The 24,036-nt window shown below is 43.3% G+C and overlaps 1 protein-coding gene across 1 annotated transcript in view; it reads left to right on the top strand.

The window, feature by feature from the left end:
• Window positions 1-21,285, top strand: part of LOC147663289 (uromodulin-like) — a 189,904-nt gene extending 168,619 nt beyond the window's left edge. The window contains exon 5 of the mRNA XM_086950552.1: window positions 21,126-21,285. Coding sequence (XP_086806678.1) covers window positions 21,126-21,285 — 160 coding nt within the window. The remainder of the gene's footprint in view (window positions 1-21,125) is intronic.
• The last annotated feature ends 2,751 nt before the right edge of the window (window positions 21,286-24,036 follow it).

Genomic DNA, 24,036 nt, shown 5'->3' on the forward strand with positions numbered 1-24,036 from the left:
TATTTGGCAAAAGAGAGCATTCCGATCGAGCTTTCATCTCTTCCAGATGTACTTTGGGCGAATGGTTCTAATGATGTAGGTCATTTGAAGATAGCACCGTATGTCATAACATTGAAAAATAATGTCAGGTTGCCACGTATTCCCCAATATAAAATGTCAAAAGAATGTGAAAGGGCTTTGCTAGAAATAATATACGATCTAATTGAGAAAGACGTCATTGAAGAAACCACAGGCAACATTTGTAACAGTCCTGTTTTGCCTGTCTTAAAGCGTACGGATCCTTCACAGCCCCCTGTGTACCGATTCGTGATCGACCTAAGGGAAGTGAATAAGATCGTCGTACCGCAGTTTCCAGTCGTCCCCGACATTACTGCCTTATTAACAATGGTTCCAGCCTCAGCCGATTGGTTTTCGGTGATTGACCTGAAGAATGCTTTCTTCAGCATCCCGATTGCCGAGGAGAGCAGGGATATCTTCGGCTTCAATTTAGGAGGACGAAGTTTCCGCTTCAGACGCGCTCCTCAGGGCTACTGCGAGAGTCCATCAATATTCAGTCAGGCTCTGAAAACGCAACTCGATACGATTGTTCTACCTGGTGGCGCGACTCTGATACAGTATGTAGAGGACTTACTGATCGCTGCAGATACTGAAGAGATTTGCAAACAAGCCACGTTGTCATTGTTGCGTCATTTGTGTGACATGAAGCACAAAGTCTCGCTTTCCAAACTACAATTTTGCTGACAAGAAGTAACCTACTTAGGTCACATCTTATCGAAGGAGGGAAGGAGACTGACCCCAGAAAGAATACAGGCGATTGCAGAACTGAGTGTCCCAAGGACACAGAGAGAAGTGCGTGCCTTCTTGGGCATTACATCGTACTGTAGACAATGGATACCGAATTTCTCACTGTTGGCCAAGCCCTTACTGGCATTAATGCGTAAAGACACACCCAATCCTTTGCCTTGGTCTGAAGAGTGTCAGACAAGTTTCCATGAGTTGCGTGAGGCATTATGTTCGGCTCCTGTGTTGGGCAATCCCGACTACAGCAAGCCGTTTACATTATACGTCCATGAGAAGGAAGGTAGCGCATTATCAGTCCTGACACAGCACTTTGGGGACAAACAACGCCCATGTGCGTATTTCTCCGCAACTCTAGACCCCGTAGCTAAGGCATTACCAAGCTGTTTGAGGGCCACTGCCGCAGCGGCTGTCTGTATTCGACAGTCGGCTGGGTTAGTCATGAATAATACTCTGACCGTTATGGTCCCACATGCAGTGGATATTTTACTAAACAGGACGAAAACACAGCACCTAACTAGTGCTCGACTGTCCAGCTATGAATTGACCCTGTTGGCAAGCCACATTCAAATAAAGAGGTGTGATACACTCAACCCTGCTACGTTACTACCCATTCCACCAGCAGACACAGATAAAATCGACAAACATGACTGCTGTTTTAGGACAGAGGAAGAGACAAAAGGGGGAGTAGACTTGCAGGATACTCCCTTCCTTGAATGTAATGATAATTTATGGGTTGATGGTTCATGTTTCAAGTTGCCAAATGGTGATACGACTGCAGCATATGCCGTGACAACATTACACACGATTGTAGAGACAGCTCGCATCCCCCACAATTCTGCACAAGCGGCAGAACTACACGCACTCACAAGAGCATGCGTGTTGGCAAAAGGAAAACGAGTGAATGTGTACACTGATAGTCAGTACGCCTTTGGCGTCGCCCACAGTTTTGGAAGATTGTTGCGTGAACGTGGGTTCCTGACGTCGCATGGCGCAAAAATACAACATGGCCAGCTCGTACACAACCTTCTCGAGTCACTGACCTTGCCCCTACAGGTTGCGATTGTGAAGTGTAGCGCGCATAGGAAGATCCGAGATGATGTTGGTCGAGGGAATGCATTTGCCGATGAGGTCGCGAAAGAGACTGCAAGGAACACAATGAGTCGGATGTATGTTGTAGGTCCTGCTAGATGGACCCCCGATGTGGGTATGTGTGAGGATACCATCGAAAGCGTGAAATGTATACAATCTGACGCAACTGAGCAAGAGGTGAATGAATGGAGAGAAAGCAAGGGTAGATTAGACGCGAATGATTGTTGGGTCGAACTGTCAGAACATCAGCGATGGTTGTTACCCGACGCTTATGTGCTCGCAGTGGTGACAATGGCCCACGGAATGGCACACATCAGCGCGAAAGGAATATGTAAGCTGTTAACCCCAGTATGGCAGAATAGTGGTATCCCAAAATGTGCAGAGAATCTGGTCAGAAACTGTATGGTGTGTTTGAAACACAATCCCGGCAGGGGAACCCCAACCCCAGCTGGTCATTTTGCCCCTCCAACATACCCGTTTGAGGTCTTGCAACTCGACTTCATTCACATGGAAAGGTGCAATAACCTGAAATACGTCCTTGTTGTCGTCTGCGCCTTCTCCAGGTGGATAGAAGCATACCCCCTTAAGAACAACACTGCATTGTCAACTGCCAAAGCCCTTGTCAAGGAGTTTTTCCCTAGATTTGGCATGCCTAGGATTGTCTGGAGTGATAACGGAAGTGAATTCGTGGGACGAGTGATGAAGAGAGTATGTGAGTGTCTAGGCATCCGCCAGAAATTCCACGCTGCAAACCACCCCCAATCGGCAGGATTAGTAGAGTGCTATAATGGCACTTTAAAATTGAAACTGGCCAAGATCCAAGCCAGCACAGGCCTCAAGTGGCCAGACGCCCTGCCTTTAGCACTCCTGTCTACCAGGATGATTGTCCATTCTAGACTGGGACTTAGCCCACACGAGATCGTGTTTGGGCGCCCAGCTAATATATGGGGAGTACCTAGGCCAAGAAAGCTCAATGAGATCGAGTACCCTGTACTGCTTGACTATTTGCATGAATTGACAACTAAATTGCATACTTTACATCAACAGGTCCACAGCTCCTCTCCACCGGCGTCTGACGATCCAGGCCACACTATTGAGCCCGGCTCTTGGATCCTGATTCGGAATTTCAGACGTACCAAGAACGAGGAGCCTCGCTGGACCGGACCGTTCCAGGTCTTACTGTCCACCCGCTCTGCAGTACGTGTCCACGGGAGAAAACATTGGGTGCACGGCGCCCATTGTAAAAGGGTCCCGTTGCCCCTTCCATACGACCGATGGGTCCAGCAAGGAGTCGCTGACTCCGAGAACGAATCTGTACCACGTTTTGTCCCCTTCAGCGATGCACGATTAAAAGGAACTGATACCGACAAAGAGAGTGACTGCATTTTGCAAGGATCTGTGCCACCGTTGCTACCGTTGGACACTACAGAACCTGAAACACTGTTTGAAGATCACACCGTGCCTGAAAAAGAACGATACAATCTAAGGTCCAGACCAAAGAACTGACATACTCGAACTAGTGCGATCTTCCCTTTTCCATGAACTATTTTTGATTCCACAGCTCTCTCTCCCAAGGAACTAGCTCATTTTTGATTTTCGAACCGCCATCCGGTTCTGCTGCTAGGGCCGCGGTTGAAGTCTGGGGACTGCAGCTGGAGACGTTTAGGTCTACGGTTCTGGTCAGTCGGAGGGAATTACCCCTGACTGGACGGAGCGCACTCCCTGGCAGAAGCAACCTGCCACCGCGGGCAGCAACCAGAGGATGGAGTTTCCGAGGGTAGAGAGACCTGCTAGACACATGAACTTTGAAAAGAAAATATGTACTATAATGGCAAAGAGACGTTTTCTAGTGCTAAGTGTACTAATGTTGTGTAGTATAATAATGTTTTTAACTGGCTATGCTCTGTCCATCTTTCGAATTCCATTCATACACAATACACAACCCGCACCTTCTCCCACTGATCCGACCCACTCTTTCCATCCCCTACCTGAACACGAGTCTGCCAGAAGACTCGAATTTGTAAATAATTCATTCGTCCTACTCCTACACCAGCACCAATCTGTCATGAACAACACGAACTGTTGAATATGTGGACTCATGCCACACACAACCGATAAGGGTATCCCTTACTTCGTCCTGTCCTTCAGTTATTACGGTTCTTTGTGGGCTTTCCAGACCATGTTCCTGTTTTCCCTTGAACTATACGTTCGGGGAGAGAACTCAAACAACAGGGCATTGATAGCAGGAATAAAGAACATGAGTAGAGATATTGACACGATCAGAGCCACTCCCAAAGATGAGTTTACCCCATACAACAGATGGAACATCACCGAGTATGGGATTTCATTAAGTGAGAGCCAGAAATTTAAGAAATCATCCTCAGTCTGGGTGGTACCCCACCGTGGTCACTTATGTCTGCAAGGCATTGGCAGGGATCCCGTAGCACAACTGGGGAAGAGCATATGCACTGAAACATACGTGTTTGCCTCTCGAACTTCCCCTACATTCTTGGCGGCTAAGGGTACATACTTCATCTGCCACGACAAGGCATACACATGGTTGCCCGCCGACTTCTCGGGCACATGCTTCATCTCGTTTCTGCTGCCACCCACCTACACGGCCGGGGCAGATTACCATCGAACAAGGACAGTTAGGGGTGTCGTAGATCAAGACGACACTGCGGGTCAAGAATTTGGAGACTTCGCAAAGGGTTTTCTGCCGTTTTGGGGGCCTATGGTGAACAGCAGGAACATTCGGCAATTAACGAGGATAGTTGAGTCCGCCGTGACTGAAACGGCCGGTGCCCTTAGCAACCTGACAGCTGAGCTTCAGTCGGATCGACTTATGACCCTTCAAAACCGGGTTGCCCTGGATGTCATACTTGCAGACCGTGGTGGTGTATGTAGAGTGATCCAATCCAGTTGCTACATTTTCATCCCCGATAATGCTCCGACAGTGTACCAGGCAATCTCCAAATTACACAAAATCTCCGATTCCCTTCACACAGAGAAAGGGGACTGGTCTCTACTAGGATGGTTCTGGGAACTAATCTCTGCCTGGGGATGGAAAACTCTGATCTTCATTGGGATGATCTTAGCCGTTCTGTTTATGTTCTGCCTGTTTGTACAGTGCGCTCCTGCAATATGTGGCCTCTGTGCTACTTCATGTGTAAGGAAGCCTGTGTCAAGGGACGAACTGAGCAACAGAATGATGCTACAGCAGCATCTCCGTGAATTTGTCAATACCGATTTGGACTCTGACTAGCGTGAGTCATTGCCTTATATAAGGGCAAAAGGAGGGTCTGTGGTACCGCAATTCTGGATCCCTCCGTCTTACCAGCCTCGGGGTCCATCACTCACATTATAAAATACCGTCGTATCATGACGAATTTGGTATCCACGAACCGGTAATGATTGGGACATCATCCCCATGCATTTGCGTCATGATTAAGCGATGCTAACACCCTTGAATCTTGATTTGCGACTCGAACCCGCAGACTCCATTTTGTAAACGGCATCCATCTTAGGACTTGCCCTCATATAAGTCAATTGATTAAAGCCGAGCTTGATCCGAAAGGACACGTCCTCTGTAGCTGACTCCCCCATGACCTGGCCGAGCTGACTCCACCGCCTCAAGCCAAGCCTGTTTGGGCAGCTCCTTGCCCAGTGGCCGAGCCCGATATCATCAAAGCACAACATGTCATAAACCTTCACTGCATACAAACCCTGTTTTCCATACACATGCACACCTGTCCGTGATTCTTGTTTATGACCCGTTTTATGGTGGGAGGGGGCTCGACCTTATTGGCATTTCATTGATATCTGATGGGAGTTCTGGATCTGGCGAGGTAATCCATCACTAACCGGACATCTAAAATATGTACTGACCAGCATGACTTCGCTCTTTGCATTATTGTGGAAATATTTGTATTGCCATATCGTAAACTTAAGAATTCTTGCCTGCAGCTGTTATTTATGTATATAAGGAGAAGTCTGGTTCTGTAAAAACAAACAGTCTCCTGAGAACTTACGGCCCGTGTTGTCGTACTTCTAGGACGCATGTTACTTGGTTGCAGCCAATAAACTCGATCTTTGACTTCATCTAGAAGACTCAGTGTTTCTGTAAGTCCAGAACAGGGAGAACCTAGAGGTCTTCGGGTGTGATCCCCTGGCACCACCGGGTCTCTAAAAATCCGGCACCTCAGGGGTCTTGATTCTTTGATTGAGGCTGTCAGAAGTTAAAGTCTGTGAAGATTTCTGTGTACCCTCCGATTAGGTGCAACCAACTCCGTGCGTTCGAATCCAACGGCACGTGGCTGTGAGGCGTTAATGACCATTTGGAGGTTCGCTAATTTGTGGCACTCCCGGATACTGCCAGGTATGGATATTAAGTAAAAGATTCTTTTTTGGGTGGATAAATAATACCATAAGCCACTATTGTAGTTGACTATTGTAATCTTTATCCCTTTTTATTTTTACCAGTTGTCAGTCCACCATTGAGTAAAAGGTTCCTCTAGTGTGGACTAATAACAACAAAAGCTGACTATAGCAGTCCTCACTAATTTTTAACTTGTTGTCAGTCCACCATTTAGTGGTTACTGACATTTAACTTGCTGCACCTTATTCTCTTGATAGGTCTCCCTGTTGGTATCTATATGGTACAATAGGAGAAGGATCTCCCAACGCTTAGAAAGACCTTTAGGGTTTTCTTTTTATTCAATCTTCCTCTTTTTGAATTCACAATTATTTTTTATTAGTTTTCATGCACATTGGGAACTGTTTTTCATGGAATTGAGTCCTATTTTCCGTACTAACTTTGTGTGATACTTTGACACCTTTTCTTAAATCTTTCTTTGCACTCATTCGGTGTAAAGCCTACCTATGATGACTGTCACCATAAATGTCATCTTCTCAAAACCAACATATACATTATTTTTTGTAGAAAGTCTAACAAGTGGTCGCTTTTGCTCCTGAAGTTAATCTGTCCTGATGATGACCCTCAAAGGAATGTTGGGTTGAAACGCCGTCAACGCTTTGTACATGGTAAAAAATCAGAGATCACATAATTTTTCTATTGTGTATTGTGTATATTGTGATTTGTTTATTAGTCTCTGCCATTGTTCTTTGTTTTTTGATTTCACATATGTTTATGTCTTTTGAATGTAATAATTGTGAGTGTAACTGTTTGAGCGAACTTGTGTTGTTTGCTATATTAAATTTACTTCAGCACGTATTTATGTATTGGTTTTTTGTGACATTGTGACACTCATTGGCTTTTTCTTACATTGTTGGTGGGCTTACTTTCCTTTTGTTTTAGTTAAGTCTGATAATATAACATCAATAAACAGGCAGTAGTGTTCCCTTACAGGGAAATGTCTGCACATTCACTAAGCATAGAGTAATCTAACAATGATTTAGCATTAAAAATTAAATGTCTTCTACTTAATTTCTGTACACGGGTGCTAAATTGGCCCCAAACACCTACTACCTAATGGTGTTGCCAGCACACATCAATGTGGAACAAATTTGAACACAAAAATTGAGGCTCTTAGAGCACAACATTTGTCCTTATTTCGTACTTGTTGGGTTAGTCAGCCCCTTAGGTATGTATAACCCTAAACAATATTGAACAGAAAAAGAAATCCAGAGAGTTCATTCATCATGCTGTGTGTTTAACATGTATTTAATGTTTGTGGAATGCCAAGAGAGACTGTTTGGCTTCGTGCTAAGAGCGTGTATGTACTAAAATGTATTTCCTCAAGGTGAGGTCACTTTATCTTTATTTTCAGTCTACTTCTACATAATTTGAGGAGACCATATTGATATATTTTTTATCCTTGATATTATTGACCAAGGAGTCAAGGATTCTCACAAGATTAATTTGTGTTCTGAAGAGGGTCTTCTTGACACACTGCGATGGAGACAGAAACTTCGCCGCATTACCCATTCTTTTCTTTAGTTATTTTTAAATGTAATTGTTTGAGTTCTAGATCCTATGCATGCGACAAACTAAATTTCTGACTTTGTAGAGATGGGTGGTTATACAATGATGACTAGTGTACCCGCATCTTTGATTTACTTGTGATTTCTGTTATCGATGTATGTGAGAAGTGTTTATGTTTGAAGGGTAAATCAGAGTATCAACAAGGACTGGCTATCCAAAAAATGCAGTTTGTGTCAAAAGAAATCCATTTGTTTTTTAAAAGAACCCTCACCCACCATCCTAGTTGGTGTCATGCTTCATCATTGGGTTCCAACCCGAGGTGCTAAGTGCACCTTGGGTGTGTTACTACACCTGAACTACAGAGGAACATTTTTTTTGGTGGTGAGGTGAGTGTAGTGATTTAAAACTGTCTGTAGGATCCCCCTCAACAAAAGAGTCAATTTAATGATGGGGCCCTATGGCAGGGATAAAAATAAATGAAGGCAGATACCTTATGAGTTTGGATTTAGCTCATGTATCCAAAAAAAGGGTCTACACGTTTCATGCAGTAGATTCCACTAGCTGACTTTCGTCAGGACCAAGAAATATTGTGGTGTCGTCCTCAGTCTAAGAGTGTCAAAAAGTGCGCACACGCTGAGGTGTGAACAAATGAATAAGAAAACACATTCATTTTCTGTAGTTATTTACCTGTAAGAGAAATAAAGTAAAGACACAAACGAAAATCATCAAGACACACATGAGGCATAGCAACACATATAACAGATGATCCATGCTTGTACTCAACTCATACACCCATGCGTGCATGGCATTAACATATTAAAATTAATTTATGCATGGAGTTTTAAAGGATTGTGGTGCTCCCTTTAAAACTGTGTCCATCCCATGGTCGTAATTAGGGGAGGGCAATATGATTGAGGGCTATAGTAAGTTCTACTTGGTTCTATAACAGAAGATTTAATTTCTTACTTAAGTAGCTAAATTTCAGTGCAACATGGCTCCAATATACCACCCTTTTGGGAGAGTACAAGAGAGCTATAGTTGGTGCAAAAACAGCTTATTTCTCCGCAAAAATTTTGGCTGCGGAGAATAAACCCAGGGAGATTTTCACCATTGTCCACGACCTGGCTTTCTCGGACAGGGCTACCCTCAAACCCCCTCCTACCCAGTTTTTATGTGACTCCCTGAATTATTATTTTTTGAATAAAATTAGTAATATTAAATCTAATATCTCCCCTCCCTCCCCTTCCTTTGTTGATCCCCTTCCCCCGACTGCCCAGTCTCTTCTCACCTCGATTCCTCCTCTTACTGAAGATGCGTTCCTGGCTATACTCCCCAAAGTCAAGTCAGGCTCTCAGGCTGACATCTGCCCGGCTCGCATTCTCAGACAGATTTACTCTGTTTGCACCCAGCCCCCTCTGACACTTCTGAATAGTTCCCTTGCCCAGGGGGTCGTGATTCCAGCTCTTAAATCCGCCACCATAGTGCCTATCCTTAAGAAGCCCGGGGCTGATCCTTCTGCCCCTGCCAATTACCGCCCCATCTCACTGTTGCCCTATTTGGGTAAGGTGCTAGAGCGCCACGTAACCGCGGTACTCAGCTCCTTTGTTGAGGAGAATGGGGGCCTAGCATCCCGCCAGGCAGGCTTCCGGCTTAGACACTCTACCGAGTCCGTAGTGGTGTCGGTCCTGGACAACCTCAGGGAGGGCATGGACCAAAACCAACATCAGGCCTTGGTGCTCCTTTATCTCTCCGCCGCTTTCGACACGGTGGATCATTCCATCTTGCTGTCACGTGTCGGAGCGGCGGGAGTCGGGGGCTCAGCCCTGGTCTGGCTTTCCTCCTTCCTGAGGGACTGCACCCAGGCGGTTCGGTTGGGGGACTTCTCGGCCGCCCCATTGAGGGTCACGTGTGGTGTTCCCCAGGGTTCTTCTCTTTCCCCTCTTCTGTTTAACCTCTATATCTATCCTTTGATTTTTGCTCTCCAGCAGCTGGAGGTCACCATTTATAACTATGCGGATGACCTCCAGCTCATCTTTAACCTATCTTCTTCTTCTCATTCTATCTCCAATTTCCAGTCTGTTATGATCTTTATCAGGGACTGGATGAACTTCAACCACCTGAAGCTGAACCCTGACAAGACCGAGCTGGTTCTCACGGGTGGTTGTTCCAGTCCCTGGAACTCTTTGTTTTGGCCTTCTTCTTTTGGGCCCCCCCCTACTCCTTCTTCCTCAGTTAAGACCTTAGGTATTAAGCTTAATAATCATCTCACCCTTCATTCACAGATTAATTCTGTTGTTTCTTCCTGCTTTCTCACCCTTCGTTCTCTCCGCACTGTCTCCCGCTTCTTTTCTCCCCTGGCACTTAAGCTGATCATGTCCGCCCTGGTGATACACCGGCTGGACTACGCGAATGTCCTCTACAACGGCATTCCGGCGTACAGTCTGCGGAAACTCCAGCTGGTCCAAAACCAGGCGGCTCGATTAGTTTATGGCCTATCACGTTCCCACCACTCAACCCCTTTATTGAAGGCGCTTCATTGGCTGCCTGTTAGGGAGCGAGCCCTATTCAAAATAGGTTGTATGGTCTTCCAGGCATGATGGGGCTCGACTCCCGCCTTCATCTCCTCCCTGATCAGGGAGTACACCCCCACCAGAGAGCTGCGCTCTTCGTCACAGTCATTCCTGCTGGTCCCTCGCTATAAGCGCAAAAAGTGGGAAGGGGCCAATTTTTCTACCTTGGCACCCACCTTCTGGAACTCTCTCCCCGACCATCTAAGATCGGCCACGCATTATCTTCCCTTCCGGAAAGACCTTAAAACTTTTCTTTTTAAGCAGGCTTTCTCTCTGTAAAACTGCTTCCACTTTCTTGAGTTTGTGGTTGTCATCTTTCTCCTCTGGTACCCTCCCTTCACAGCGCCAAGAAACCGCCAGGTGAATGTTGCGCTCTATAAAAATTTTAAATTCAATTCAAATTCAATTCATGGAGGGGGCAGTGCCTGTAGTCAGCATCGCGGGAAGCGTCCACGCATTCTGCATCATCGTGACGTGTGGAACAGGGAGTGGTCTCACATCCACGTACATGTTTGGCAGCATAAAGGGAATTGAAAAAAGACTGCCTGTGTTGCGAAAAGAGACTATTCCTAACTTAAATGTTGGTTTAGTAAAGGAAGGTTTGAAAGAATTTGTGTGGATAGTATTACATTTTTAGTAATTGTGAAATAGAAATATTATTTCTAAAGGGATTTTTTTTTTGAAAAATTGAAATTTTCAAAAAGGAAATAGCCTTCTTAATTGGACAGCGATCCCGGACGGCACCCTTCATTAAGCTTTCGAGATCAGCAAATATGCGGCAGTGTGTCAGTTGTGTCATTGACTATTCAGCAACCAATCTATGATCAACTTATATTCAAATCAACCTCGTTTGCAACGGATAAATAAAGTGGATTGTTATTTAGTGTGGTAAATCCAGAGTAGAAGACAGTAAAGGACCTATGAGTATGTTTTTTTGTGTGCACTCAAGATATGTCCAGGTTAACCCATTGACCGTTGCGCAAATTCTGCTGCAGTGCAGGTGATATATGACTGGGAATTGTTCGGACAGCCCCCGGCTGTCCTCCGCACACGCCCCCTGTGACGTCTGACGACCGGGGGCCGTCCAACGCACACAAAGGGTTAAAGTGTTCCACGGAATGTTGTCATTCAGCCCCTGTTTGTGGGTTTAAAAGGCGGTAAATCCAACGTTGTTCATTATTTAGCAGTATCTTCTTAGAATTTGTTGATATGTTGTTGACCTGTTCAATAATCACCTATTTGATGTCATTGAGTGTATATCCATTTTTTTAAAAATGATCCGTCATCCTAGCTGTGTTGCATTTGCAGCTAATGTTGCTTCTATGTTCTCCAATCCTTATCTTCCTGCTGGTCATGCCAATGTAAACCACATGAGTTGAATTACAGTTTGTATGTTTTCTTAGCCATAAGTTTTTCCTGGCTCCAGATTGAGTTTTTTTGTAGCTGATGTAAGGTGGGTAATGGCCAACTATGCTTCGGAGGTACTGAGGTTTCTCTTGATGTTGTATTTTTTCTGGACCATGTTTACATCAGTTTTTCCCTCAAAATGTTAGACCTCTTAAATGAAAAAAGGGGTTTTTCCACTTTAAGTTACCAGTATTGAGGATGTTCCAATTTCTGATGATGATTTTAGTCATTTTGTTGAAAATGGTGTTCTACGTCGAGACGCACGTGAGAGGCATTGTTGTCTTAGTTATTTGTCTGTACTCCAGCAGAGAGTCTCTATTTTGATTTTGGGCTCTTTTTCTTGAAGTCCCGTTTTCTGTGAGTAGAATATGTCTCGCAATTTCTCCGAAAGATCTTTGCATTGGGTACGGAAGACTCTAATGTCGCTACTGTTTCTCCTAATACAGAGAAATTGACCATGGGGTAAATCTCTCTCAAGGAGCAAGGATGAAAACTCTCAAACTGTACAAGTATATTCCTTGAAGTGGGTTTATAGAAGGTTGTTGTTTTAAGTAAGCCTTCTTTCGCCTCAATGGTAAAGTCAAGAATGAGATGGTTTCCTTGTTAACTGTGGTTGTGAAATTTAGATATGGGTCCTGATTATTGAGCCATGTTAGTAAGGCGGGGAGAGTTTCTCGTTGGTCGCCCCATATCATCAGGATATCATTTATGTATCTATTCCAGAATCTCATCTGGTTACTAAAGGGCATGGTGGTATTGAGAATGTAGCTTTTCTCAAAATCATAAACATAAAACCCAGCCACACTAGGTGCAAATTGCTGCCTATTGAGGTTCTGTTGGTTTGGAGGAAAGTTTTTCCCTCAAACTCAAAATAAGTTTCTTTCAATGCTAGTGTTGCAATTGATCACTGAATTATTTGGAGTCATAAAGTCCCAAGCGGTCCCTTCCAGAATTTTTTTGCTGACTTGTAAGGTGTTGTCCTGCGGTAAGCTCATATATTGGCTCTTTATATCTAGGCATACGAGAGTGTTGTTACTCGGATTGAATGTTAAATCTTTAAGTCAACCGAGTAGGTATTTGGTGTCTTTTAGATAAGCCGTTGACTCCTGTACAAGCAGATTAAGGAAAAAATCATAGAAGCGTGATAAAGATTCCAAAAGTGAACCAATTCCTGATACGATTGTGCTGCCCAGCGGTGGTGTAACATTTTTATGCACTTTGGTATTACATCAAAATATGGGACTTTTGCTTTTTTAGTACACATGAATTCAGCTTCTTGCTGTTATTTGACTCTGCCTCTTCTACTAGAGAATATATCTTTGTCTTGACTTCTTCTGAAGGGTCACTTCTGATTCTTTTTGTAGTTAATGTAATCATTTAAAAGGTGTTCACATTCTTTGATGTAATTGGTTTTGTTCAGAAGGAGTATGCCGCCTCCTTTGTTTGCCGGTTTCATTATGATGATGTTGTTGCTCTGTAGTCTGTTCAGTGCTCTCCTCTCCACTTACATTATGAAATGTCTCACTTGCTTCAGTTCTTTCAATCTCATGGAAAACTGCTTGTTCCACTGGTATTGATGTGGGAGGTGGGTAGAATGTGGACTTTAGTCTTAGGCCTGTGTCGCTGTGATTTTCTTGAGTCTGGCTTTGAGCCTGGTATATTCGAAGAACGCCTTGAGTTTAAGTTTTTGAAAAAATCTTTGCAAGTTCACAATAAAGTTAAAATTTGGCCAGGCGTGCAGGTGGCACAAAACCTGGACCCTTTTCGAGAAGTTTTTCTTCAACTGAAGTGAGTACAGTGGAAGAAAGGTTGAAAATCACTCCTGGTGTCTTGTTTTTCGGGATTACATTTTCTGTCCATTCGTTCCTGGCTGGGATTGTTTTGTCTGGATCCGTTTATGTGATCCTATTGGGTCTTCCTCTTCTGCCCTGTGCACCTGTTGCCTGCCTCTTCTTCTGCCCCTTCCTCTTTTGCGACTCTCTAAAAGAGCGGGCCTTTATTTTGGAGAAAGAATTGTGGGGGAGAAGGCTAAAAATGAGGATTCCAACTGAAAAATGGGGAAGGAGGTGGTTTGTTGAATTGAGCCGGACAATATCTTTGTCCCTGAGTAGGGTAAGTCTCCCACTGTAGTTGCCATTGTCAGGGTTTTGCCCTTGTTCTTTGTTTGGGTTTACTGCCTGTACTTAATCCGCTGCTGATTGAGGTGTCATCTGCTGAAAGGTCTGAGTAATTATTCTGTCTGTTAACTGGGACATAATCTGGGTCCGCATAAGGGTAGATTTTGTTGCAGGAGAATCTTTTCAGGTCTTTCTGAAATTTTGATTGAGTAAGGTATTCTTTGTACCCATTCATCTCTCCTATTTGTTTCTTTCAGTTTTTTCTTGAATGACGTGATGGTGGTTTTAAAACGGGTTTCTGTATCTTGGATTTCTATCAGCATGGCGTCAGATAGGAGTGTTGCCGTTTTGATAATAAGGATTATCCAGTCCCTTGTACAGTCCCCAGCTATTTGTGCCCAGTCTTTTCTAAAGGCTGGGTCCTCCAAGAAAATATTGGGTGCATTAGTAACCAATAATCCTTTCGGTACTGTATTGGTTCGTAAGTACACCGTAAGTATTACTCCGTGCAGGATCGTCCAGATCCTGTTTCTTTTTTGTTCTGTTAATTTCTCCCAATCAGTTGTTTATGAGATGGTTTGAGAGACATTAAAATTTGCTAATAGTGGTGGTCCAGAGAGGATTTAATTAATGTCTTCTTCTGAAAAGGTTAGGCACAGGTTTTCAGCCATGATACCGCCACTGGGGTCTTAATTTATGCTATGAATGATTAAACAAGGCTCTCACAGCTGTGCGCTTTCTAAATATATTGATATAAACAATATATTGTTTAACCCCTACATTTTCTACATTTTGATTTAAATAAACCATCATTGACACACACGGCTATTGTAATTCATTTACAAAACAAACAATATATGTATTGATTTAAGTAATTTATGGTGTCTTGTGATGACATTGTATAGCAGATATATATAATCAAAAAACACATGTTTCAAATAAATCCCTTGTAGGCATCTTTACCTGTTTAACATTTATTTAGGTCACTGCATAGTTTTCATGTAGGTTATTTGATTATTTGCCTCTGAGTCTCTTTTTTATTTTATTTTATCTAGCACGTTATGTGATAAGTTTGATACGTTATTTTATATTTTGTGGTGTGATGCAGGTGAGCATCGCTAGAAGCAGGTATGAGAACAGTCACATTGAGTTACTGTGATGAACAGTGAGGAACAGGTGCGAGTGCAGCGAGACACTTGAACATGCAGATGGAATCATCATCTAGGTTATATACCACTAACCTTCATTACTGCGATTCTTCCTTCTTTGCCCCAGTACTTACTGAAGAATTATCCTCCAGCCCCTAAATGGTCACCACTTCCCAAGCTCTTTTCCATTTCCTTGGATGATGTTAGGTATCCTCCTACAAACCAGTACTGCCTTTCGTGCCACTTCCTGTTTTTCCTGTGTCAATTTTAGGTCATACCTAGACAGAGCTTTTACTGTCTTTTCAAGACTTTTTACTTTTTATCAGTGGCACTTAGCTTGGGCTGTAAAATCCGCTCTGCCAGAGGAGTTCTTGGAGTTTTATATTAATGCTATTTGCTGTGATTTTCAGTGCTGGGTGTTTGTCCACACTGTGCAATCATCTCTTACGGCACCATGCACAGCGCAAGCGGGCACTTCTGTCTTTCTTCTACATAAAGCAGCACACATGACAGTGACAGAATTGCATTTAAGATTGTTTATGCACAGGAAGGGACACCTTTCTACACATACACAATCCTCAACTGCACACAGAGACCCTTGCACTCTGGTACAAGGGTGCCTGCGTTGGCAGTAAGTTGTTAAGCGGAGCTGGAAGGTGGGGGTGTAGAAGCTGAGTCGACTGTTGAGGTATGCTGGTCCAGTGTTGTGGAGTGCCTTGTGTGTTTGGATGAGGACCTTGTAGATAATTCTCTTGTTGACGGAAAGCCAGTGCAGGTCTCTCAGGTGGGATGTGATGTGGCTGGGGCAGGGGATGTCAAGGACCAGGCGTGCAGAGGCGTGCTGGATGTGTTGGAGCCGTTTCAGGAGTTTGACTGAGGCTCCTGTGTAGAGGGCATTTTCGTAGTCAACCTGCTGCTAACGAGGGCCTGGGTGACCATTCTGCTCGTCTCAGTAGGGATCCACTTGTAGATCTTGAGGAGCATGCAGAGGGGGTTGAAGCAGGAGGAAGAGTCAGCGTTGACCTGCTTGGTCATTTAAGTTACCAGTATTGAGGATGTTCCAATTTCTGATGATGATTTTACTCATTTTGTTGAAAATGGGGTTCTACGTCGAGACGCACGTGAGAGGCATTGTTGTCTTAGTTATTTGTCTGTCCTCCAGCAGAGAGTCTCTATTTTGAATTTGGGCTCTTTTTCTTGAAGTCCCGATTATTTTCTGTGAGTAGACTATGTCTCGCAATATCTCCGAAAGATCTGTGCATTGGGTACGGAAGACTCTAATGTTGCTACTGTTTCTCCTAATACAGAGAAATTGACCATGGGGTAAATCTCTCTCAAGGAGCAAGGATAAAAACTCTCAAACTGTACAAGTATATTCCTTGAAGTGGGTTTATAGAAGGTGGTTGTTTTAAGTAAGCCTTCTATTGCCTCAATGGTAAAGTCAAGAATGAGATGGTTTCCTTGTTAACTGTAGTTGTGATATTTAGATATGGGTCCTGATTGTTGAGCCATGTTAGAAAGGCGGGGAGAGTTTCTCGTTGGTCGTCCCATATCATCAGGATATCATATATGTATCTATTCCAGAATTTCATCTGGTTACTAAAGGGGATGGTGGTATTGAAAATGTAGGTTTTCTCAAAATCATAAACATAAAATCCAGCCACACTAGGTGCAAATTGCTGCCTATTGAGGTTCTGTTGGTTTGGAGGAAAGTTTTTTCCTCAAACTCAAAATAAGTTTCTTTCAATGCTAGTGTTGCACAATTGATCACTAAATTATTTGAAGTCATAAAGTCCCAAGAGGTCCCTTCCAGAATTTTTTTTGCTGACTTGTAAGGTGTTGTCCTGCGGTAAGCTCATATATTGACTCTTTATATCTAGGCTTACGAGAGTGTTGTTACTCGGATTGAATGTAAAATCTTTGAGTCAACCTAGGAGGTATTTGGTGTCTTTTAGATAAGCCGTTGACTCCTGTACAAGCAGATTAAGGAAAAAATCATATAAGCGTGATAAAGGTTCCAAAAGTGAACCAATTCCTAATACGATTGGGCTGCCCAGCGGTGGTGTCACGTTTTTTTGCACTTTGGTATTATATATCAAAATATAGGACTTTTGCTTTTTTAGTACACATGAATTCAGCTTCTTGCTGTTATTTGACTGCCTCTTCTACTAGAGAATATATCTTTGTCTTGACTTCTTCTGAAGGGTCACTTCTAATTCTTTTTGTAGTTAATGTAATCATTTAAAAGGTGTTCACATTCTTTGATGTAATTGGTTTTGCTCAGAAGGAGTATGCCGCCTCCTTTATTTGCCGGTTTCATTATGATGTTGTTGTTACTCTGTAGTTTGTTCAGTGCTCTCCTCTCCACTTACATTATGAAATGTCTCACTTGCTTCAGTTCTTTCAATCTCATGAAAAACTGCTTGTTCCACTGGTATTGATGTGGGAGGTGGGCAGAATGTGGACTTTAGTCTTAGGTCTATGTCGCTGTGATTTTCTTGAGTCTGGCTTTGAGGCTGGTATATTCGAAGAACGCCTTGAGTTTAAGTTTTTGAAAAAATCTTTGCAAGTTCACAATAAAGTTTACATTTGGCCAGGCGTGCAGGAGGCACAAAACCTAGACCCTTTTCGAGAAGTTTTTTTTCAACTGAAGTGAGTACAGTGGAAGAAAGGTTGCAAATCACTCCTGGTGTCTTGTTTTTCGGGATTACATTTTCTGTCCATTCGTTCCTGGCTGGGATTGTTTTGTCTGGATCCGATTATGTGATCCTATTGGGTCTTCCTCTTCTGCCCTGTGCACCTGTTGCCTGCCTCTTCTTCTGCCCCTTCCTCTTTTGCCACTCCCAAAAAAAGGGGGCCTTCATTTTGGAGAAAGAATTGTGGGGGAGAAGGCTAAAAATGAGGATTCCAACTGAAAAATGGGGGAGGAGGTGGTTTGTTGAATTGAGCCGGACAATATCTTTGTCCCTGAGTAGGGTAAGTCTCCCACTGTAGTTGCCATTGTCAGGGTTTTGCCCTTGTTCTTTGTTTGGGTTTAATGCCTGTACTTAATCCGCTGCTGATTGAGGTGTCATCTGCTGTAAGGTCTGAGTAATTATTCTGTCTGTTAACTTGGACATAATCTGGGTCCGCATAAGGGTAGATTTTGTTGCAGGAGAATCTTTTCAGGTCTTTCTGAAATTTTGATTGAATAAGGTATTCTTTGTACCCATTCATCTCTCCTATTTGTTTCTTTCAGTTTTTTCTTGAATGACGTGATGGTGGTTTTAAAACGGGTTTCTGTATCTTGGATTTCTATCAGCATGGCGTCAGATAGGAGTTTTGCCGTTTTGATAATAAGGACTATCCAGTCCCTTGTACAGTGCCCAGCTATTTGTGTCCAGTCTTTTCTAAAGGCTGGGTCCTCCAAGAAAATATTGGGTGCATTAGTAACGAATAATCCTTTAGGTACTGTATTGGTTCGTAAGTACACCGTAAGTATTACTCCGTGCAGGATCGTCCAGATCCTGTTTCTTTTTTGTTCTGTTAATTTCTCCCAATCAGTTGTTTATGACATGGTTTGAGAGACATTAAAATTTGCTAATAGTGGTGGTCCAGAGAGGATTTAATTAATGTCTTCTTCTGAAAAGGTTAGGCACAGGTTTTCAGCCATGATACCGCCACTGGGGTCTTAATTTATGCTATGAAAGATTAAACAAGGCTCTCACAGCTGTGCGGCTTTCTAAATATATTGATATAAACAATATATTGTTTAACCCCTACATTTTCTACATTTTGATTTAAATAAACCATCATTGACACACACGGCTATTGTAATTCATTTACAAAACAAACAATATATGTATTGATTTAAGTAATTTACGGTGTCTTGTGATGACATTGTATAGCAGATATATGTAATCAAAAAACACATGTTTCAAATAAATCCCTTGTAGGCATGATTACCTGTTTAACATTTATTTAGGTCACTGCATAGTTTCCATGTAGGTTATTTGATTATTTTCCTCTGAGTCTCTTTTTTATTTTATTTTATCTAGCACAGTATGTGATAAGTTTGATACGTTATTTGATTATATGCTTATTGGTCTCTGTTTTATTTTATTTTATCTATCACAATGTGTAAATATGATCATACCAATAGTATGTATAAGTGCTTTTCTACTGATATATTGGGGAAAATATAAAATAAAAAATTTACTTTATGAACAGCAACATGTGAAAGTCAGAGTTTATAACCATTTATCTCTGTATCCATACTTTTAAATATGGATTTCAAGTAGTACATTATATCTCTTTATTATTTTCCATACATATGTATACCTTTCTATGCACGTATGTATCTATATAATTATTGCTTTAATATTATTGCAGAGAAAAGTCAACATTCTGTAATTTACTACTCTATATCTCATCCTATACCTCTTTTAATATAGTATCTACCTCCACTCTTGACTTATCCCTAACCTCATTGTTCTGCTATGGTCTCCCTAATAACTTTTTCAGACTCTTCCCTCATCCATCCCTTCTTTGATTCACCCTAAATCTCATGTTACTACTATCATCTCCCTATTAACACTTTCTAGACTTCTCCCTCCTCTGTCCCACCTTTGACTCGTCCTAAACCAGGTTTTACTACTATGAGCTCCCTGATAAACCTTTCTAGCCTCATCCCTCCTCTATCCTTCCTTAAACTCATCACAAACCTCATTTTAATATTATAGTCTTCCAAATAACACTTTTTAGACCCTACTATCTTAGTTAAACTAACTAACAGTCTCACATGCCCACCATTCGAATTTACAACCAACTTTTAACCTATACTAACCCACCACTAATCCATTTTGGATTCCAGAGTAGCGTGCTGCAAGCCCGAAACATGCTTTAGCACCTTATCAGGTGTGGTAAGTGCTTTATAAATACAATTACAAATATAACCTTCAATTTCAAGTAACTGAGGGCCAGATGTATGTATGTCTAACCCTTTTGTGTAAAATGCATGGATGAGGGATTTGTGGTATGGTATGGATTGTAATGCGGCATATACAATGTGTAGCTATGAACATTCTAACTCAGTGCAATTGGTTCCAACAGGTTGAATGCTTCAGTACTACAGGACGCAACCAAAACTGATAGACCAGAGTTATCATGCTCACAGCAAAATGTTGCATATGGTGAAACCGTACATCGGTACCTCTATTAGTGACTGACTACACAGTACAATGCGTGTTAGTTGTAAGCTCTAAAGAAGTGACAAATTAGTGAAATGAGTTTCGAAATACATGTTGACTTTTGGTTCCCTTGTGCTATTCAAGTGGAACTAGAGAAGTGGGAAGTCCATTTTGTTGTATACATGATCAAGAAGCAAATAAGCTGATATTCATATCATTTAAAAAAATATGTAAAAACAAACCCATCCTGGGACCTAATTACTTAGTTACACCTCAGCTTTGTCTTTATAACAAGAACTTAATTTACACATTTGTACAATAAGGAGAGCTCACCCAGCACATGTGTACTGCACTGACGGACACATTGCAGGCCTCATTCATAAAGGTAAACTTAGATTAAAGTGTAATTTTACTACTTTTTGGTATTCACAAAGGTAAATGACAAATAGATACATTAAAACTAAAACTGTTTCTAGTAGTAACTTTACTACTAGTGACATTACTACTAGTAACTTTACTAGTAGTAATGTTAGTAGAAGTAACTTACCCTTGTGACTACCAAAATAGTAGTGAACATAAACTTAAGTCTAAGTTTATACATTTTTGGTATTCACAAAGATAAGTTACTACTATTAACTTTACTAATAGTAAACTTACTAGTAGTGGCTTTACTACTAGTAACCTTACTACCAGTATATTTACTAGCAGTATTGTTACTAGTAGTAACTTACCTTTATGAATACAAAAATGTAGTAAACTTTAGAATTAAGTCTCAGTTTATCTTTGTAAATCAGCCCCTGCAAATCGTATGCCTTTAGGGGGCTTGGTACTTTTCTATGCAGATAATAAAGCTTATCTCCAAAATGCTCTTTTCTTTGCAGATGTGCAGTGACCACGTACCTGGAATTACAGGTGATAGAGAATGGTCAGTCTCTGCAAGTCATGTTTGAGATGGTGACCTTCATCTTTAAAGACCAGCCTAACGTCTATATATGGTGTGATGTTTTCCTCGGCCTGAAGGATCCATCAAATACCTGCTAGGTAAGTGATGAGGATTAATGCATAAACAATAAAAAATTACTTTGTTGTTATGCAGATGTATGAGCCCTGCTAGAAGAAGGTGTGAGTGCAGGTGAGCACCGCTAGAAACAGGTATGAGAACAGTCACATTGAGTTACTGTGATGAACAGTGAGGAACAGGTGAGAGTGCAGGGAGACACTTGAACATGCCGATGGAATCATCATCTAGTTTATATACCACTAACCTTCATTATTACGATTCCTCCTTCTTTGCCCCAGTACTTACTGAAGAATTATCCTCCAGCCCCTAAATGGTCACCACTTCCCAAGCTCTTTTTCATTTCCTTGGATGATGTCAGGTATCCTCCTACAAACCAGTAATGCCTCTCGTGCCACTTCCTGTTTTTCCTGTGTCAATTTTAGGTCACACCTAGACAGAGCTTTTACTGTCTTTTCAAGACTTTTTACTTTTTATCAGTGGCACTTAGCTTGGGCTGTAAAATCCGCTCTGCCAGAGGGGTTCATGGAGTTTTATATTAATGTTTTTTGCTGTGATTTTCAGTGCTGGGTGTTTGTCCACACTGTGCAATCATCTCGAACGGCACCATGCACAGCGCAAGCGGGCACTGCTGTCTTTCTTCTACATAAAGCAGCACACATGACCGTGACAGAATTGCATTTAGGATTGTTTATGCACAGGAAGGGACATCTTTCTACACATACACAATCCTCAACTGCACACAGACACCCTTGCACTCCGGTACAAGGGTGCCTGCATTATTATTCTGAGTTTTGTATAGCGCCTGGTTACCCGTAGGCATCCCAGCGCTCACCAGAGAATAACACTACCAAAAGAATACAGGGATTAAGCAGAAAACAGAAAAGTTTTTAAAAGTTTACGGAACCGAAGAAGACTGGCTTCCGAGCGCAGTTGTAATGGCAGTGAGTTCCACAAGGTAGCCACGTTTATCGAAAACCTTCTGCCACCCGATCTGGCCTTCTTCGCCCTCCCGACCTGAAGAAGATGTTGATGGTCAGAGCGAAGAGAGCGTGAGGCCTTGTAAGGCTGGACCATCTCCCCCAGAATAGGTGGACCTACCCCATGCAGGACTTTATGGGCAATGCAGAGTGACTTAAATTTCACCCTGTCCCTAACAGGGAGCCAATGTAAAGCCCTCAACGCCGGGCTAGCAGATTGACGCCTGGGAAGACCCGTCAAGAGCCTGGCGGCCGCGTTCTGCACTTGCTGCAGTTTGTTCAGGGTGGATTCGGGTGCGCCCAAGAATAACGCGTTGCTGAAATCCAGCCGCGAGATGATAAGTCCCTGGATGAGAAGCCTTCTCGTGGCCACTGGGAGCAAAGGTAGGATCTTCCGGGCTGAACGGAGCAGGCCAAAACAGACGCCAGCAGTCTTTTTAGCATGAGTTTTAAACGAAAGGTCCTGCTCCAGCCACACCCCCAGGCTCTTGATCTCCTGCTTGGGGGTGGGTACCGGTCCCAGACAGTCAGGCCAGCTGCTGAGGGGCAAGGATGGAAAAGAGTTCCCCAGCAGCATCAGTTCCGTCTTGGAGCCGTTTAGCTTTAGTGCTGAGCTGCACATCCACGTGTAGATCTTCTCAAGACACGTGTGCAGCCGGTCGGGATGGTGCGCCGACTGGGAAAGGCCTACCACCAGCTGAGTATCATCAGCATAACTGATGATTTTGATACCCAGCGGCAGTACCACACTCTCCAGGGGGGCCATATAGATGTTAAATAAGGTAGGGCTCAATGAAGAGCCCTGAGGCACACCACACTGGAGAGGGATTAAAGATGATTTTTCATGGCCTTCCCACACCTCAAAAGTACGACCTTCCAAGAAGGAAGCAAACCATTTGAGAGCCAAACCAGTGACCCCCACCCCCGACAGCCGTTGGAGAAGCACCTGATGGTCCACGGTGTCAAAAGCAGCACTGAGGTCCAGGAGGATCACTGCCACTGATCCCCCCGAATCCACAATGCTCCTTGCATTCTCCACGACCGCCAGCAGGGCGGTGTCAGTCCCCTGACCGGGACGAAAACCCGTTTGGGAGTCGCCCAGGAGGGAATTAACTTCCAAGAAGTCCGAGAGGCAACTGTTCACCAGCTTCTCAGCCACCTTACTAATACCCGGCAGCAAGGAGATAGGTCGAAAGTTGGCGAGGTCGGCGGGATCCAGGTTAGGCTTTTTCAAAAGAGCCTTAACCACCGCCCCTTTCCAACTAGGGGGAACTACCCCTTGAGTGAGGGACAGGTTAATAAGGTCCGTCACAGGGCCGCCGATGGTAGAGGCCACCTGTTTAAGATATTTAATAGGTGCTGGGTCTTTCGGGGAGCCACTCTTCATGGACCTCAAAACCAGGAGAGCTTCCTCCCTAGTAACCGGACCGAGAGAGGCCAGCTCCACCATTGGCGGTAAGTTGTTAAGCGGAGCTGGAAGGTTGGGGTGTAGAAGCTGAGTCTACTGTTGAGGTATGCTGGTCCAGTGTTGTGGAGGGCCTTGTGTGCTTGGATGAGGACCTTGAAGGTTATTCTCTTGTTGAAGGGAATCCAGTGCAGGTCTCTCAGGTGGGATGTAATGTGGCTGGGGCAGGGGATGTAGAGGACCAGGCATGCAGAGGCGTGCTGGATGTGTTGGAGCCGTTTCAGGAGTTTGACTGAGGCTCCTGAGTAGAGGGCATTTTCGTAGCCAACCTGCTGCTAACGAGGGCCTGGGTGACCATTATGCTCATCTCAGTAGGGATCCACTTGTAG

The sequence above is a fragment of the Lissotriton vulgaris genome, unplaced genomic scaffold (genome assembly GCF_964263255.1).
Source record: "Lissotriton vulgaris unplaced genomic scaffold, aLisVul1.2 SCAFFOLD_535, whole genome shotgun sequence".
Lineage (NCBI taxonomy): Eukaryota > Metazoa > Chordata > Amphibia > Caudata > Salamandridae > Lissotriton > Lissotriton vulgaris.